The sequence below is a fragment of the Penicillium manginii genome (genome assembly GCF_028828005.1).
Source record: "Penicillium manginii strain IBT 31320 chromosome Unknown utg000004l:1.0-7231830.0:1.0-7236170.0, whole genome shotgun sequence".
In the NCBI taxonomy this organism is placed as follows: Eukaryota; Fungi; Ascomycota; class Eurotiomycetes; order Eurotiales; family Aspergillaceae; genus Penicillium; species Penicillium manginii.
Window position 1 is genome coordinate 6,201,490 of NW_026643105.1, and position 14,559 is coordinate 6,216,048.

Genomic DNA, 14,559 nt, shown 5'->3' on the forward strand with positions numbered 1-14,559 from the left:
ACTAGTAGTATACTATGTCCAAGATATTTCATCTTTGTATGTTTATATTTATAGATATATATATAGATAGTATATAAGGAATATATGGTATCTCAAAACTCAAGACACATTGCAAAATCCAAAATAGATCAAAACCAATATCAGAAAGAAAAAGAAAACAAATCCAAAACGGCCATAACCCCCGGACTCGCGGAACCGGTCCTTTTCCTGTTAATCCTCTCTGGCAATGCAATCCCTAATAAAGCAAGTAGCGGTGGTAGAGGTGAGGTAGAGGTGGGGATAGTAGATGGCGAAAAACCAGCAAAATCGTGTGGAGGGAGAGGGCGTGAAGGAGAGACGGGGGATGATGCAAAAAGGAGATACATAGAACATTTAAGAATTAAAGGAAAGTAAAGAAGAAGAGGATGGGGAGGAGCAAGAAGAATAACGAGGGGAGAGAGAGAGGTCAACACCTTATGCATCGCCGCCGGATGCGCCAGGTCCAGAGCCTCCGAAGAAATACCCTTCAAGAAGATCATAATTGGGATTTTCACTCCAATCATGCTGGAAGTCCATAGCCATGCCAAAGCCCAGATCAATGCCCACGTTCTGTCCCAGGTTGGGACCGAGTGGAGGCATATTAGCGAGGTGATAATCTGCATTCGCATCTGTTTCCATATTCGCGGGATGATCGGGATCCCCAGAGCTAAAGTCTAAGAAGTCGAGACTGATTCCAGCCTGGTTCTCCGGATGGTCGGCAGGTGGAACGCCGTGAGGGCCATTGGCAGAATGGGCGGCAACACTGCCAGGAGAACCGCTCTGCGGTGGCGAGTTACCATAGTAGAATTGAGGTTGAGGGGCTTGGGGAGAAGTGGCGTTTTCGTATTTCATGTAGTAATCCATCGAGGGAGTGCGCTGCGCGAACGGACGACCTGTGCGATCTGTTGCTGCGAAGCCCGGAGGTAGAGTCTCTGGGGCATCTGGTCGGACAGCATAAGGAGGTCCTCCGGGCCTGTTCTCGATCCTTGATCGATCGGCCAGAGGTGGTGGGTTGTCACTGAATAGGTCTGCCAAGTTCATATCGAACTTGGGAACTGGTCGCGATGCGCGAGTTTGGGTCGGTCGGCGAGGCTGACCCTGGCCCGGTTGCTGTCGTTGACCCATCTGCTGGCGCGTTCGGCCGTGATACAATGAGCTGCTTGCGTGAGACGATGTCTGCACACGGGACATGTCAACCTGAGACCCAAAGCCAGTCGTAGAGAGACACATCTGGACTGTGGCTTTGCTCATCCGCTCGAAAGCATCACGGCAATTCTCAGCAGGCGGACATTTGTGCATTAAATCACCCAGAACAGAGGTTGCTGCAAGGACAGTAAAATCGACTTCATCGAGAGTGAGTCGGCTTCGAACAAGAGGCGAATGCCAGATAGCATATAAGAAGGAGATTCCTAGAACATGGAGGTCAGTACTCAGTCAAGTTGGTCGCAGAGCAAGCAGTGGTTTCTTACCAGCCATGAAAATATGGTGAGTAGCAAGATATGTATAATTCACCAAACGCACACGGTGGAGCTGACGATAGATTCGAATCACTTTCTGGCCAGCTTCGGCAACATTCAGGTAGACATGGTCTTCTTCATCACCCTCATCAGGATTTGAGAAGGATGGACTGGAGACATCGTCGGCTGGAGTCAACTCGCTAGCTAGCTCTGCGGGTACCGTCAAGCTCTGCTGATATAGCAGAATAATGCCTTGCCAATAATTCAATTCCAAAAGTTCGATAGAGAATCGAACACCCGTATCCGCACGAGTTGGGGCGGTCTCGTGCCATTCCACCAGGCGACGGTGTACATCATGACGCCACGAGCGGAATGAATCAAATCCTTGGAGGAACGGCGAGGTAAGTTCAGCGTGGGGCAAGATGACCATGCTATCTGGGGCACGTCGTCGCACAGCACGGGCTTGCTGGTATTGAAGAACATCGTGGATCTCGGATTGAAGAAGACGCAGCTTGAAGTAATGGAAGGCAACATGCTTATAAGTCGGGGCTCCCTCGGGTGGTGACAGCAGTCCAGACTTGGTGATAAACTTGTCATCCATCATGGATGGGAACTCGGTGCTGATAGCCTGGTCGCTAATACCAAATGGCCGTCCGACGCAAGTGGCAACGAGACGGTCAAAGCTGTATACACACCACCAAAGGCGACGTCGCAGGTCACGAACCCATTCGCGTCGACCACGCTCACGCGCATCTATGCGGGGTTGAATAGGGTTACCGTCTTTCGATCCGATATCAAGACCAACGCCATCTTCATAGTGGAGGCCCAAATCAACTGCTAGGCGCATAGCAACACCCACAATGTACCACAAACCCGGCGCAACAGGTCGTAGTAGCGCAAAGCTGGCCAACAAAAGCACCGCTTGAAGTTCTTCCAACCCACCAAAGCCCTCACTAGATGAGGAACCCAGGAAAGATTCCAAATGCACAATCGCCGAGGCATGATACTCCTCTGGCTGGTATTGATGACTGGACAACCTTGGTCGCTTGGTTGTGGACGAGGCTCGGTCACGGCCAGCGCGGCTCTCCTCATCTGAACTCTGGGGCTTATCGTCAAAGATGATCCCAGCACCGATAGCAAACACGATGTTGAGGATATAAAGAGCGCGTGGGGATCGGTTTTTCTCTTCCAGCTGATATGTTCGATCTAAAAGTTCCATGAATTCCGGGCGATGGAGAATGGGCATTTGGGGGTTGGCGTGTTCGAAATAGAGATCGATGAGTCGCTCGGCTAGCTCGCGGTCAGGGAAGGATGCACGCTTCATCATCGGCTTTGTCTGGAGACCGAAGAAAGAATCACGCATGGTGCCTCCAGGGCCACCGGCGGCTGTTTGGGGAGACGGTCACTTGTCCGGATCGAAGCACGCTCGGGTATGTTGCCTGGCAGCGAACTTCTCACTGCAGCAAACACAACTCGAGCAAATGATATACCGGAAGTTGAGCCAAGATATCGAGGATCCGATGTGCCTTGCACCGAAACCATGCCGATATTTGATACCAAGTTGTGCAGGCGCCAATTGTCTTCGTTGGCGGGATCGCGAGCACCTTCTGCAGTCTGTTCCACATCCGCCCTCTGCTCGGATCGGTCATTCTCCTCCTTCAGCGCTGGATTCTTCCATTGTGTCTTTTCTGAGATATCAATGGCGTTTCCGTCAAGAGTGGATGAGGGTTGCGCAACGTCGGGTTCGGTTTCCGTTTTGACTGCCTCCTCTTCGTCAAAAGCAACGGCTTTCTTGAATTCTATCTGATGCTCCGCCAGCTGTTTCTCTAGGTAGGCGACTCGGGTTTCTAGGAAATACACGTAACTACGTGGTATCTCTCGCTTGGTAATAGGGTCATATCCGACGCAGCGGACACCGGCCTTTTCACAGGATTGGCATCGTGGGAGGCGCTGGTCACAGCGGTTCTTGCGTAGTCGACAGCGATTACAGGCGGACACGTTTCGAAATGAGGAAGAGGATGCACTCGAGGCAACGGTGGCAGTTGAATGCGCCGGCGATGTGGAGGGCCCGGCAGCCGAGGTGGAGGGGACATGCGACGTCGCGGGGTCCGATTGAGTGGGCGATGTATCGTTGGAGGGGTGTGGTCTCTTCTTCCCCGAGGAAGAGAGGGGTGATGGCGGGGAGGGAAGGTTAGGCATTTTGAGAAACGAGTGGTGAGGGTCGCAGACTTGCGATCATCTCTTGGTGGAGTTCTGCGGAGATAGCGGTCGGGAACAGCGGTAGGACACCCCGGGCCGAATCAGCGTTCATGATAGACCGGTGAGGTGTAGCAAAGTTGTCGCGGAGCAGGGACACGGTTCTTGCGATCCAGCACGAGAGAAAAGGAGGCGGCCCGCACTTCTCAACTTGATTGCGGCGAACAAGCTCTCTCCGCGGCGCAGGTGTACGCGACGGAGGGTGAATATCCTCCGACAAGTGGTTGAGCTAGGAAAAGCCGGCAGTTCAGTTTAGGGGCGGGTCTCTGGCAGTTCTCACATATAAGACTCGAATGTCGCGACACCTAGAAGAACAAATGGACCGGTCCTAGATGGACGACAAGGCGATGCACGAGGAGAGAGTAGCATCGGATAGGGTTCTGGTGGAGATTCGGGTCAGCTGTGGGTGGCCCATCCAGAGACTCTCCGGATATTAAGTTTCCCGAGGGCATGGAGAAGTTCCATCTTTGCTCGGCATCTCGGTACCCCAGATTTCTCTTTGCTGAAAGATGGGGTCATTGGGATTGGGGGGGAAGGTCACAGCGATAATTAGTGACTAGTCAGCATTGATCCTTTGGTTAGCAATTGGCCCTGAAGACTAGCCATTAACTAGCCATTGCCGTGCGACGCAGTAGTTGGCGCCGGAGTCGAGGTGTCAAGTGGATCTCCCCGGGATATATGTCCTGCCATTGGTGGAGCCGCGGAGAACTGACACTGACAGCTGGTGGGATGAGGGGGAGAAGAGGGTGTGGGATTTCCAAGGGTAATAAGGTGAGTGAAGTGGAAGCCTTGGAGGCCGGGGGAAGGTCGGAACTTTTCTAGGTTCAAGTTCTCAACCCGAGACAATGGTGCGGTGACAACTATTTATGATGTGCATGGCCTGATTGCCGTTCTGCACGGAAGGTGGTATAATACTACGAGTGGAGATCCTTGGCTTGCAGTCCTGCCAAAAGACTCGGACCTACAGTGCTTACTCCTATTTAAATGTCCGTTGTGGGGGCCTCTATACCATGAAGAGAAAAAGAAGAATGTAAGTGAACAGGCCCGAGTGGTAAAGTCGGGCCGTTGAAATTGATCAAGTCTGTGACTGTGAAATCTAGGTATCTTGAAAGATTCAGTGGTGCCTGGATAGAGCTACCAGATTATGTGAAAAACAGAATAAAAAAACTTGAACAAAAAGAAGAGCAATGAAAAACATAATGCAAAAACGAAAAACACAGGTAGCCTCCCAGATGCATGAGTATCATCATAATATATCCCGTTTCAATGCTCCAAGGTTCAAGAAAATGACAATGACAAAACATAACACAATATAGATAAAGAGAAGAACGAGATCCGAATTCGAGACTTTTTTTTTCGCAGATGCATCCCTTCTATGACAGTTGCGCCGTGTCCTGCTCTTCAAATGAGGAAAGAAAGCAGAGAGGAAAAAAAAGAAAAAAAGAAAAAAGGAAAAAGAAAAAAAAAAGGGAACATGAAAATAGAAATAGAAATCATGAGGTCAAGGGGAATCAGGTATCATGGCTGGAGATGGAGAGAGGAATGAAGAAAGTGCCTATAGTAGGGCAGCAGGCAGCAGCGCTGGCAATGGTGGAGTCTTTCCAGAAGACCGATGTAGAAATTGAAGGGGAAAAAAGGGAGAAGGAAAGGAGAAAGAAAAGCAATGAGCAAGGCGGATCGCTCAGTTTCTGTTTTTCTTCGATGCCGGAAGGCATATGACGAGAGGGTTTAGATCAAATGCGAGGAACTGACGTCAAATCCTCATCGGAAGTAGGCATGGTCAAGTTCAGGTTTGAAACGTCGTAGTCGTGGTCAATGCTGGAACGTAGAGAAAGCAATCGCTGCTCCTCTTCCGAGATCGTGGAGATAGATGTGCGCGGAGTGAAAGGCTCCGAGAGGGCTTCTCGCTTCATCTCCGCCTCACTCACTTCAGGCTGGTCGCTGAACCGCTCAGGCTCTGAAGATTCCTCCATCCAGAAGCTCTGGAATGCACCAATCAAGCAGACGAGACCGCAGGCCCACCATGCCAGCACGGAGTGGCCGCTCTCAAGCCCCTTGGAGTGCAGAAGACCGGTTATTGTCGGACCAAAGGCACGACTGAGGCTAGCAGTGGAAGCCGCAGCACCGTTGATAGAACCCAGGACCTTGGATGTGGGGGCGGCATTTGCAAGGATGATGTTGATGGCGGGGAAAGTGATGACATGGAAGGTGATCTTGCTGATCAGGGCGACGTAGACGGCTGGCATCTGCAATTTAGCCGGTAGGAGAATAAGATAGGGCACGGCCAAATAAAGTGGTGGCCAGATAAGCAGCACAAAACGGAACGTGCGCACAGTGCCAAAGTGCTTGACAACGAATGGGAATAACCACAGTTGGGCAATCATGGAGTAGACACCCTGCACAGCCAACATCAGACCAATGGTCTTGGTGGGAAGCCCGAGACCACCAGTGAACTCAAAGGGCAGAACAACGCGGTCGTCGGATTTGGGTGTGCTCAGAAAGACTGGCATCAGCTGATCGAAAGAGACGCTGTGGCTGCAGAAAAAGAAACAAGGTTGTCAGCATCATGGAAATCGGCGGATCGAAATGCAACCCACGCCAAGGGGGTGGAGGGGTAAGAAAGGGCCAACTCACTATGCCAGAATGCCGTAAGCAACGATGGTGATGATGACTTGTCGGGTGAACGCTTTGGGAGCGGGGAATTTCTGACCCTCGAGGTCACACTCGGAGGTTGTTGAGGCGTCCTTCACGGGGCGCAGGCAAGGCGATGATTCGGCACTTTCGTACTCGGGCGGCATATCACCGTAGACAAAGTACTTGGTCTCTTCGACCACGTCGGAATCCTCGGGGAGTTGCACACGCGAACCCCAGCATTGGTTGATGAGCCAGTGGCCCAACTCCACGCCAGGGTCACGGCGGTGCTTCTTCTCTGGGTGGGTCTCTTCCAGAAACAGGGTACCGACGACAATGCCGCAGATCAGAACGATGATGCAAACCAGATTGGGCAGCAGGAATGGAAATTGGTCAAAGAAGGTATCTCGCGCAAAGAGCCACGGATAATTCTCGCAAGGCTGGGCCAGGGCACCGCCCATAGCCGGCCCAACGATCGAACCGATACACCAAACAAAGGGCATGATAGAATAGGCTCGAGGCTGATGTTCCTTGACCGTGACGATCTCAGCCACAGTCGTCTGAAGTACACCGATATTACCATTCAGCAGACCCCCCAGAGCGCGCGCAATCATCGCCGTCGCCAGGTTGGGCGCAAATCCAAAGGCTACCATGCTGATGGCAGTTCCTACCAACCCCATGATGAGCACAGGCTTCCGGCCGATGCGGTCGCTCATTCGACCCCAAAACATGCCAGCGGAGAATTCGGCGAAGGTGAAAGAAGAGGTGATCATTCCGGCGTAGAGTGCAATTTTCTGGTCGTTGTCTGTCACATGGAATGATTCCACCATGTGATAAACATATGGGAAAATGGACATGAAAGCAATAGGTTCACAAATTCGGACCAATGCTACATCTTGTCAGCACCTGTTCTCAATTGTCGAGTGGCCATCATGCTGTTCGACATTGTCCCATATTCACGGGACAGCCACATAGTTCGCAATGCAAGCAAAAGTACTGTCACTTACCTAACACGAATAATTGTCGAATGGGAAATTTGGACCAATCTTCACCGGATCCATGGCGTTGTCGCCGGCCCTGTAGACAAGCTGGCCGTTTAAACATTGTGATCGAAAATGAAGAAAGCAAATCACGACAATAGGGGGGAGAAAAAAGTAGTCGAGGGGAAAAAAGAGAGCTGTCAGAAGCTGTGGTCCCAGAAAAAGTAAAGAGGCGTAGTAAGGACCCCACTTCACTCCGGAGATACGTAGTTGACAATCCCAAAAATAAAAAAGGGCAGGGAAAAAAAGTACCAAATAGGTCCTTTTGATTTTTGGGCCTGTCTCCTTAAGACTGACTACCCCAGGTTAATGCGTCAGGGTCGGAAGGGAGAGAATGTAATTGGTGTGAAAGGCTGAACTTCGGATCGGAGCAAGGAGCGTGGACTGATTTGTTTTTAGGGCTTCAGCATTGCTCCCCCTGCGGTTGGAAATTCTATCGCAAGTCCGATAAGGTAGGGTAGGTGATCCTCGGGTCGCAGAAGATGGCAGAAGACTATGAGACAAACTGCAAGGGAGTAGAAAAGTTCCGGAAGTCTTTTTTTTGGATCTTCAGGAGGAAGTGCGAGCGAGAGCGAGGACAAAGTTTAGTGCTCAGGAACCAAGGCGAAAAGAATTCCGGGAAACTTTGAATCTTGATGCTCCAGAATATCGTAGGATCGACAGATAGCGCAAATCAAGAGATTGGTAGAAGGGGGAGCGCGAGAGGTAAGTCGAAGTGGATGGCAAAGGGCGGTAGGAGGAATGAGGAAGGGATCTATAAAGAATCCTGAGGAAGGGGGTATGTGTATGAAGAGAGAGAAAGGGTCTGAGGTTTCCAAAAGGTTGAGAGAGGATGATGATGAGCAAAAGGGAGTCATTCCATGAGGACGAGGGGAAAGGGGAGTTATTATATTAATGCGCGGGTATCGACAGTGGATAGCTCCATCTATAGACAGCCGATGTGATCAGGCGCCAAAAGAGACTAAAACGTCGACCGTTCAGAATTTGAGAATTTTGGTTACAGCTGTACAGAAAGGCGCAGGATGCATAGAGCAGCAAACATGTTATGTTAAATCAGGAATAGAGACATAGGGAAGTGGGTCGTAAATTATTTATTATTATTTTTTAATTCCCGTTTTATTTGAATTTTATTTAAAATTTGGCTCAATTTGATTTTGGGGGAAGAGAGACAGAGTGTGTGGTGAGTGAGAGAGGGGTGTGGAGGGAGACTATTTTAATTGAATTTAGTTTTTCTATTACTCTCCCACACCTTAAAAGAAAAGAAAGAAAAATAAAATAAAAGAGTCTGTGTAATTCAAACTACGAAGGGCAGAGCAGATCGGGGCCATCCGACTGGGGGATCTGACCACTCAGCAAACAGAAGAGGACCGTCTGTCAAGGTAAACAGAAAACCAAAAAAATTAATAAAATACTCAAAACTTGACCACTTTACCCCCTCTTCTTGCTCTTCCTTTTAAAAAAAGAAAAAGATTAAAAAAAATATATTTGAGAAAATCCCAAGAAGGATTGGGGGGGGATAGCGGAAGGGCCAAGCGGAAGAAACACCCTGGAGGCAAGGATGGGAAAGATCTTGAGAAAAAAGAGAAATTGAAATAAATAATAAACAGAAAAAAATCAGAAAAAAAAAAGATAGGTGGAGCCAACAAGGAGAATCGACGTGAGGTACGGAAGCCAGGGGGGGAAATAGAAAAGGGCGTCATCGAGAGTCGGGGGCCAATGGTAAGACTTCCGGGAAAGGGATTCTGGGATAGAACCCGATTGTCCGACGATTCCATTCCTCGATCAATCAGAATCAGATCAGATGGGACAAGGGAGACCAAAGTTTTTAGTTCAACTATTTTTTGAATTTTTCGTGTGCCATTTTACTACTTACCTCCGGCCCCCTTTTCCCCTGAACTGATTCGACAGATCCGCTTTTTCACCCCAGATCCTAATCAATTTACAGTACATGTACATGTATCTACTCTTTAGTGTTATGGATGATGGATGGATCAACCGACCCACTGTCCTGAGCCCCGGGCCCCGGGGAACAGCAAGAGGCGAGTCTTTAGTGCCGCTAAAGGGGGAGCCTTGGAGGGGACCACTCAACAAGCACGCTAAACGGTGTCTGGACTAAGGCAAGGATGATCGCCTGGCTTTTTACCTTTCTCTCTCTCCTTTTGGCCTTTATTCGTCATTTTTCTTTCCCCGTTGGGATTTTTTACTCCCGGAAGTATGGTTTTAGTGTGACTTTGTGAGATGATAGATCTAACTTGCTTGTTGCCCCTCTGCGCCTCCCCGGCTACAGCTTCTTATGAGCCTAGACAGATCGGGAGCATCGATCGAGCTGATGGTACTTCGTACTTTTACACAAGAGAGGAATACGGTTAACTGTCAACTGTCAACTGTCAAAGATCAATTGAGTATCCGGTAGTCGCGAAATGACAAAATGTGAAAGTAGGGCTCGCGATCCCACCTACCCCACCCCTTGTCGCGGAATGATGGGATCTCAGCCGCCTTCTCAAACCAAATCTCAAGACGAAGCGAACTTTGTACCTCGGGCGTAAAGGATCGCCTTCCCCGACAGCCGTCGCGCTTGGAACAAAGGGAAATGGAGAGTGGGGCCAACCCTTTGTCTTGTCGTACCTATGCCGTCGTCAATCAACCAAAAACAATGGCCTGCCGTGTTTCGTATTGATTCGCTACGATAGAGTCGACAGAGTCACCTTCCTGACTGGCTGTTGAAAGAGGTCTGCATGCAAAATATGTATTCTATACTGTACTCCGTATTCGCTTTGGATACAGGAGGCAGGCCAATCGCGTCACATTCAAGCCAGCAATTCAATGTTTTTGACATACCCTGACACGGTACATATGTAAACGAGTCGGAACACAGCTGTTCCCCCTCAAAAAACCGTTAAGGCACTGCCAATCATCTATCCAATGGGCAACTTTAGGTCCTCCCAGAAGGTCGGCCACGCAGTAATCATCAACAAGTTTCCAAAGCGCTGGGTCGGTTAGCGTGCCTGATGCTTCCGCCAGTGGAGATGGATTGTGGATGCACGAAGTATTCCATACATACCAGGGCATTCCTTCTCAGCTGCTCCTGTGCCCCGAGACTGCCGCACTCCCCGAATGAGAGGTGGATGTGTCTGACTTGGGTCTGATAATTGGGTCCTGCCTTGAATCCATCATGACAGTGTACAACGGATAAAGGGGGCGAAGCTATTGAATGAAGTGGGTCCTAACGGGGGAAAGAAACGTAGACGGGGGGGGGGGTTGGTGGATGATCACCCTGTCATACGGAGTTACGCACACCTCTTATTACTGGACGAATGAGTTGTTCGGGGTAATACGTTGTACAATTACAGAATACAGAGGGACCCGACAGTCCTTCGAGAAAAGTCCAGCATCAGCTGAGCTTGTCATGAAATTCACCGACACTCCGGGCCTCGCCTAGACTAGACCCGCTCACTGGCCGATCGCCTTGAACGCCGCCCGCCATTTCTACGGTGAAGTGGAATCTGAAATTTTAGAAAACCCTGTTTGACCGTTAGACTGTGTTAAGCGTCGACAAGTACGGAGTACGGAGTATGTAGTTGATTATCGCAATTATTAGACCATAACTACTTCATATAGTTCTGGAGTGAACGGAGTATAGAGACGATTGAGGTACCCGATTCTTCGGCTTTAGTCCACTTGAGTCCCCATGTGTTCCATTGAGCCGAATGATCACCACTTGTCGCACCATGTAGCAAGTACTTTCAAGGACGAAGTCGCAGTGGCACATTATTATTATCATTAATATTCCTTCTGCATCAAAAAGTCGGTAAAGTGCCGACCCAGCAGCAGGGCCCAACGCAGCGGAAACCCAAGGGGCTGGAAAACTTTCTTACAAAGTGGGACCATTATTGTATCACCGTCTCGTACGGAGTACAGGAACGATACATACACACACGCTTTTGGTTTCAGACGTATGTACAACAGAGAGTGAACATGCAGTTCTCGGCCACGCGAGCCCAAAGGCGGGGCATCTCAGATAAAAGCCGGTGAAGCCGGTCCGGTATCTGGGGCTACAATACGCCCGACGTCATTGCATTTGGGCAACAACCAGGTTGCGGTCAGAGCCGCCTGCTCTGCGTGTCGTGACCTAGGATTAGATGCGATAGGATGCTGAAGATGATCGGGACACTATGGAAGTCTTAGTAGGACGCGTGAATGGTTCGATTTCTGCGCTGTTCCGAGAGGATCGGCCACGAGTCACAGATGCGGAGGGTCCAAGTTGTCGCATCGAGTCCTGCAGCAAACAACAAGGCGCGAAGGGGGCGCTAGAGCTGAATGACATGACTTCCCCCAGAGTGCGGGAAGTTGAAACGTAGCCTAAGGTGAGGCCAATCAAGGGCGTACCAAGTACGGAGTGTCAGGCAGAGCCTGCGCAATTGACAAATCCTTCTATGCACGCAATGCATAGAAGGCGCCACGCAGTATGGCTAGCAAAGCGCAACCACATCACAGAGAGAAAGAGTCCGGGATCTTGGTTCTTGACAGCTCCGGGGAAGACCCGGAGATGCTTGATTCGATACATGAGCATGTAGCGGTGGCGGCTGGAGGTGACAGTGGCAGTGACAATCCTTCAACCCAAAGCACCTTTGATGCCATGCATCACGCGCCCCATCTGAATATCGTGTCTACACTCACATCCACTCGGACTGTTCGGACTGTTCGGAAAGCCAAAAGAAAGGACGGACCAAAGGGAATGAAGTCGGGCAAAAACGAGAAGCCCTGGAAAAAAAGAAAAGAAAAAGGAACTGACAAGAAAAGGCAGAGGACAAAGACTTGACAGGGGTAAGATGGCCCAACGGGCAGTTGAGACTAGAATCGTTTCTAGACTATGAATGCATGAAAGCGGACCTATCAGTTCTGCTTTGATCTTGAGCGATGTATGATCGGCTTGCGATTTTTGATCGGCGGGGGAGCTTGATTTTACTGCAGCAGAGCAATCCATCTCGAGGTGCACCAGGGTCCCCGAAGAAGAGCCTGGTTGACCCTGGTCACTCATAGCCAGTAAGGCATCACCGGCCCCTACATCCTCCCAAGTACAGATAGGTCCACGCAGTCGAGTGGAGCAACTTCACGACAGCGGTGAGTCGCTTGGCTGCAGTCGGGTTTCTTTAAAAACAATCTCGTGATGCTCAATGACCGGTGCCTGGTGCTCCCCGTCTTACCCGTCGGCGGATAAAGGAGCTGCAGCCCTGGAGAGTCTCGGGCATGATGAGTATAGACGGCTGGTACCCGGCATTGGATGGGTCGTACCATCGGGTACCTCCCCGTGGATTTATGTCTGCACCGCCGGTAAACCGGAAAGGGTCTCCCTATCGACGTTTTGGCCGTTCATTGCGATTTGAACTGGTGGTGCGTCTGTAGCCCATATCGATATTCCGACCTTCGTTCGCGATTCGATTATCGTGAAAAGACGGTGAGGAGTCCAGTACAAGTCAACTACAGCGCGGCATCCAAACTTGGTTACGCAAATGCATGGACGCGCTCGAGGGTCAACTATCGTAGATTTTGTTCTTCGCTTGTACATCATACTTCATGTGCACGATGGTACTCCGTAACTAGTCGATGATTCATCTCGTCAGACCGTCTCTTGCCACTTGAACTTCCGCAAACTCTCTTCTCCCTCTTTCTGTCGTGATTGCGTATAGTCCCGATCGCTTCGCATTCCTCAAAATACAGCATTCCCTTTATTTGCCCTGCGTGCTAGACCGTGGACATGACTTCATCGTATGATTCTATCCGAGGGCATCTCCTCCCGAACCGTCTTGCAAGGGGCGCATGTGCCCCCCCTGTACGGAGTACCCGTTTACATATTCCAAATTCACAAGGTGAACAGCCCAGATCGGCCATTCTACTTCGGAAAATGGACAGCCTGCAGAGGATTGCCCCGCCACCATCGAAGATCAATCGTGATTAATCGTGATGTATCTTCACGGAGATTCTGGGGTCTACCTGTGAACGGCCCAGAGCCTGAGGCGTTTGTCCAGAGGGTTCGACCATAACGCCAAATTCGATAGGGCCATAGAGCTGGGCTTATTGATCGACGCCAGCGCACCTGCTGCGCCAAAGTGTCGGGTTTTGACAGTTGCATGGGAAGTATGGCTTAAACCCGTGAGATTGGATGCTCATCTACTACATAGTACCACTGACCAATGACTAGGGCTGGAATATAGTTCCCCGGTATCTTCAATATTCCTCGCTGGTTGTACTTTTTGGGGCAGTCAACTCGGGCAAAATTGCCCCCTATGCTTTTGGGGCTTGGGCCCTTTCTTGACGTTAATAATGTTCTTTTTAGTATCTGCGGCCCCCCTTCTCCCGCTCCGACCAAAGGTCTAAAAAAGGGGGGGAAAGGAATAAGATTGATTGTGATCTATCGACTTTTTCTTTTCTCGGTCCGAAATTTGCTCACATTCCACAGGTGACAAGGTCAAGCAAAAAGGGGGGGGACAGGGAATCGCTGGGAAAACCCTTGGAAGTGGGGGCTTCAAGGAAAGGGTTTGCAATTGCATACCCCTCCAAAAGTTGCGTGAGAACAACATGGAAATCCATGTAGGTCATTGTTAGTGGAGGCGTCGAGTATGCATGGTGTAGATCTCATCGGTTCCTTTGTTCTCAGGCCAAACCTACGATCACGATCTCGATTCAGGTGGTTGCAGGCCGCCACTGGGGCGCACACCATTGTTCGAGGTTGGGGGTGGGCGTCAAAGCCATACCTAGATGCCGCCTTTTGCGATGTGTTCTTTTTCACTGCAGTCGACGTAACTTCCCGCGCGTTCCGATCGATCTTGACAATTGAAGTTTATCGCATCCCATGTCCCTGGTCTGGAGCTAACTAGTCTCCAATGTGCCGCTTCGCGAGAGCGGGCCGGCACTGCGCGAACAAAGTACTATCTATTCTGGTGCAGATGCATGCTCGAGCGCAAGGCCATCCGATCGAAAGATCGAAGCCAAAAACGCACCTTTGACTTTCGGCTTTGCCACCTTGGTGTTTTGGTCTACGAGAGGAAAGTTGTGACAGGTCCTTTTGTTCAGGGCAATGCGCCAGTCTGGGGCCGACGCCACGCTTCGAAATACCGATCTAGATTCTAGACCTGCCTCAGTCCTAGGTCTATCTGTGC

At 50.3% G+C, this 14,559-nt stretch overlaps 2 protein-coding genes across 2 annotated transcripts; both read right to left on the reverse strand.

Annotated features, from left to right (window-relative positions):
* Nucleotides 1–453: 453 nt before the first annotated feature.
* On the reverse strand, nt 454–3,674 carry N7533_006023 (Zn(II)2Cys6 transcription factor; the record flags this gene model as incomplete). The annotated part of the gene is made up of 3 exons (XM_057102673.1): nt 454–1,427; nt 1,488–2,861; nt 2,927–3,674. The coding sequence occupies 3 exons, from the start codon at nt 3,672–3,674 to the stop codon at nt 454–456; spliced, it is 3,096 nt and encodes a 1,031-aa protein (XP_056962303.1).
* Nucleotides 3,675–5,464: 1,790 nt separating this feature from the next.
* N7533_006024 (MFS transporter) lies at nt 5,465–7,466 on the reverse strand (the record flags this gene model as incomplete). Its single annotated transcript, XM_057102674.1, has 3 exons — nt 5,465–6,266; nt 6,366–7,251; nt 7,370–7,466. The coding sequence occupies 3 exons, from the start codon at nt 7,464–7,466 to the stop codon at nt 5,465–5,467; spliced, it is 1,785 nt and encodes a 594-aa protein (XP_056962304.1).
* Nucleotides 7,467–14,559: the final 7,093 nt, after the last annotated feature.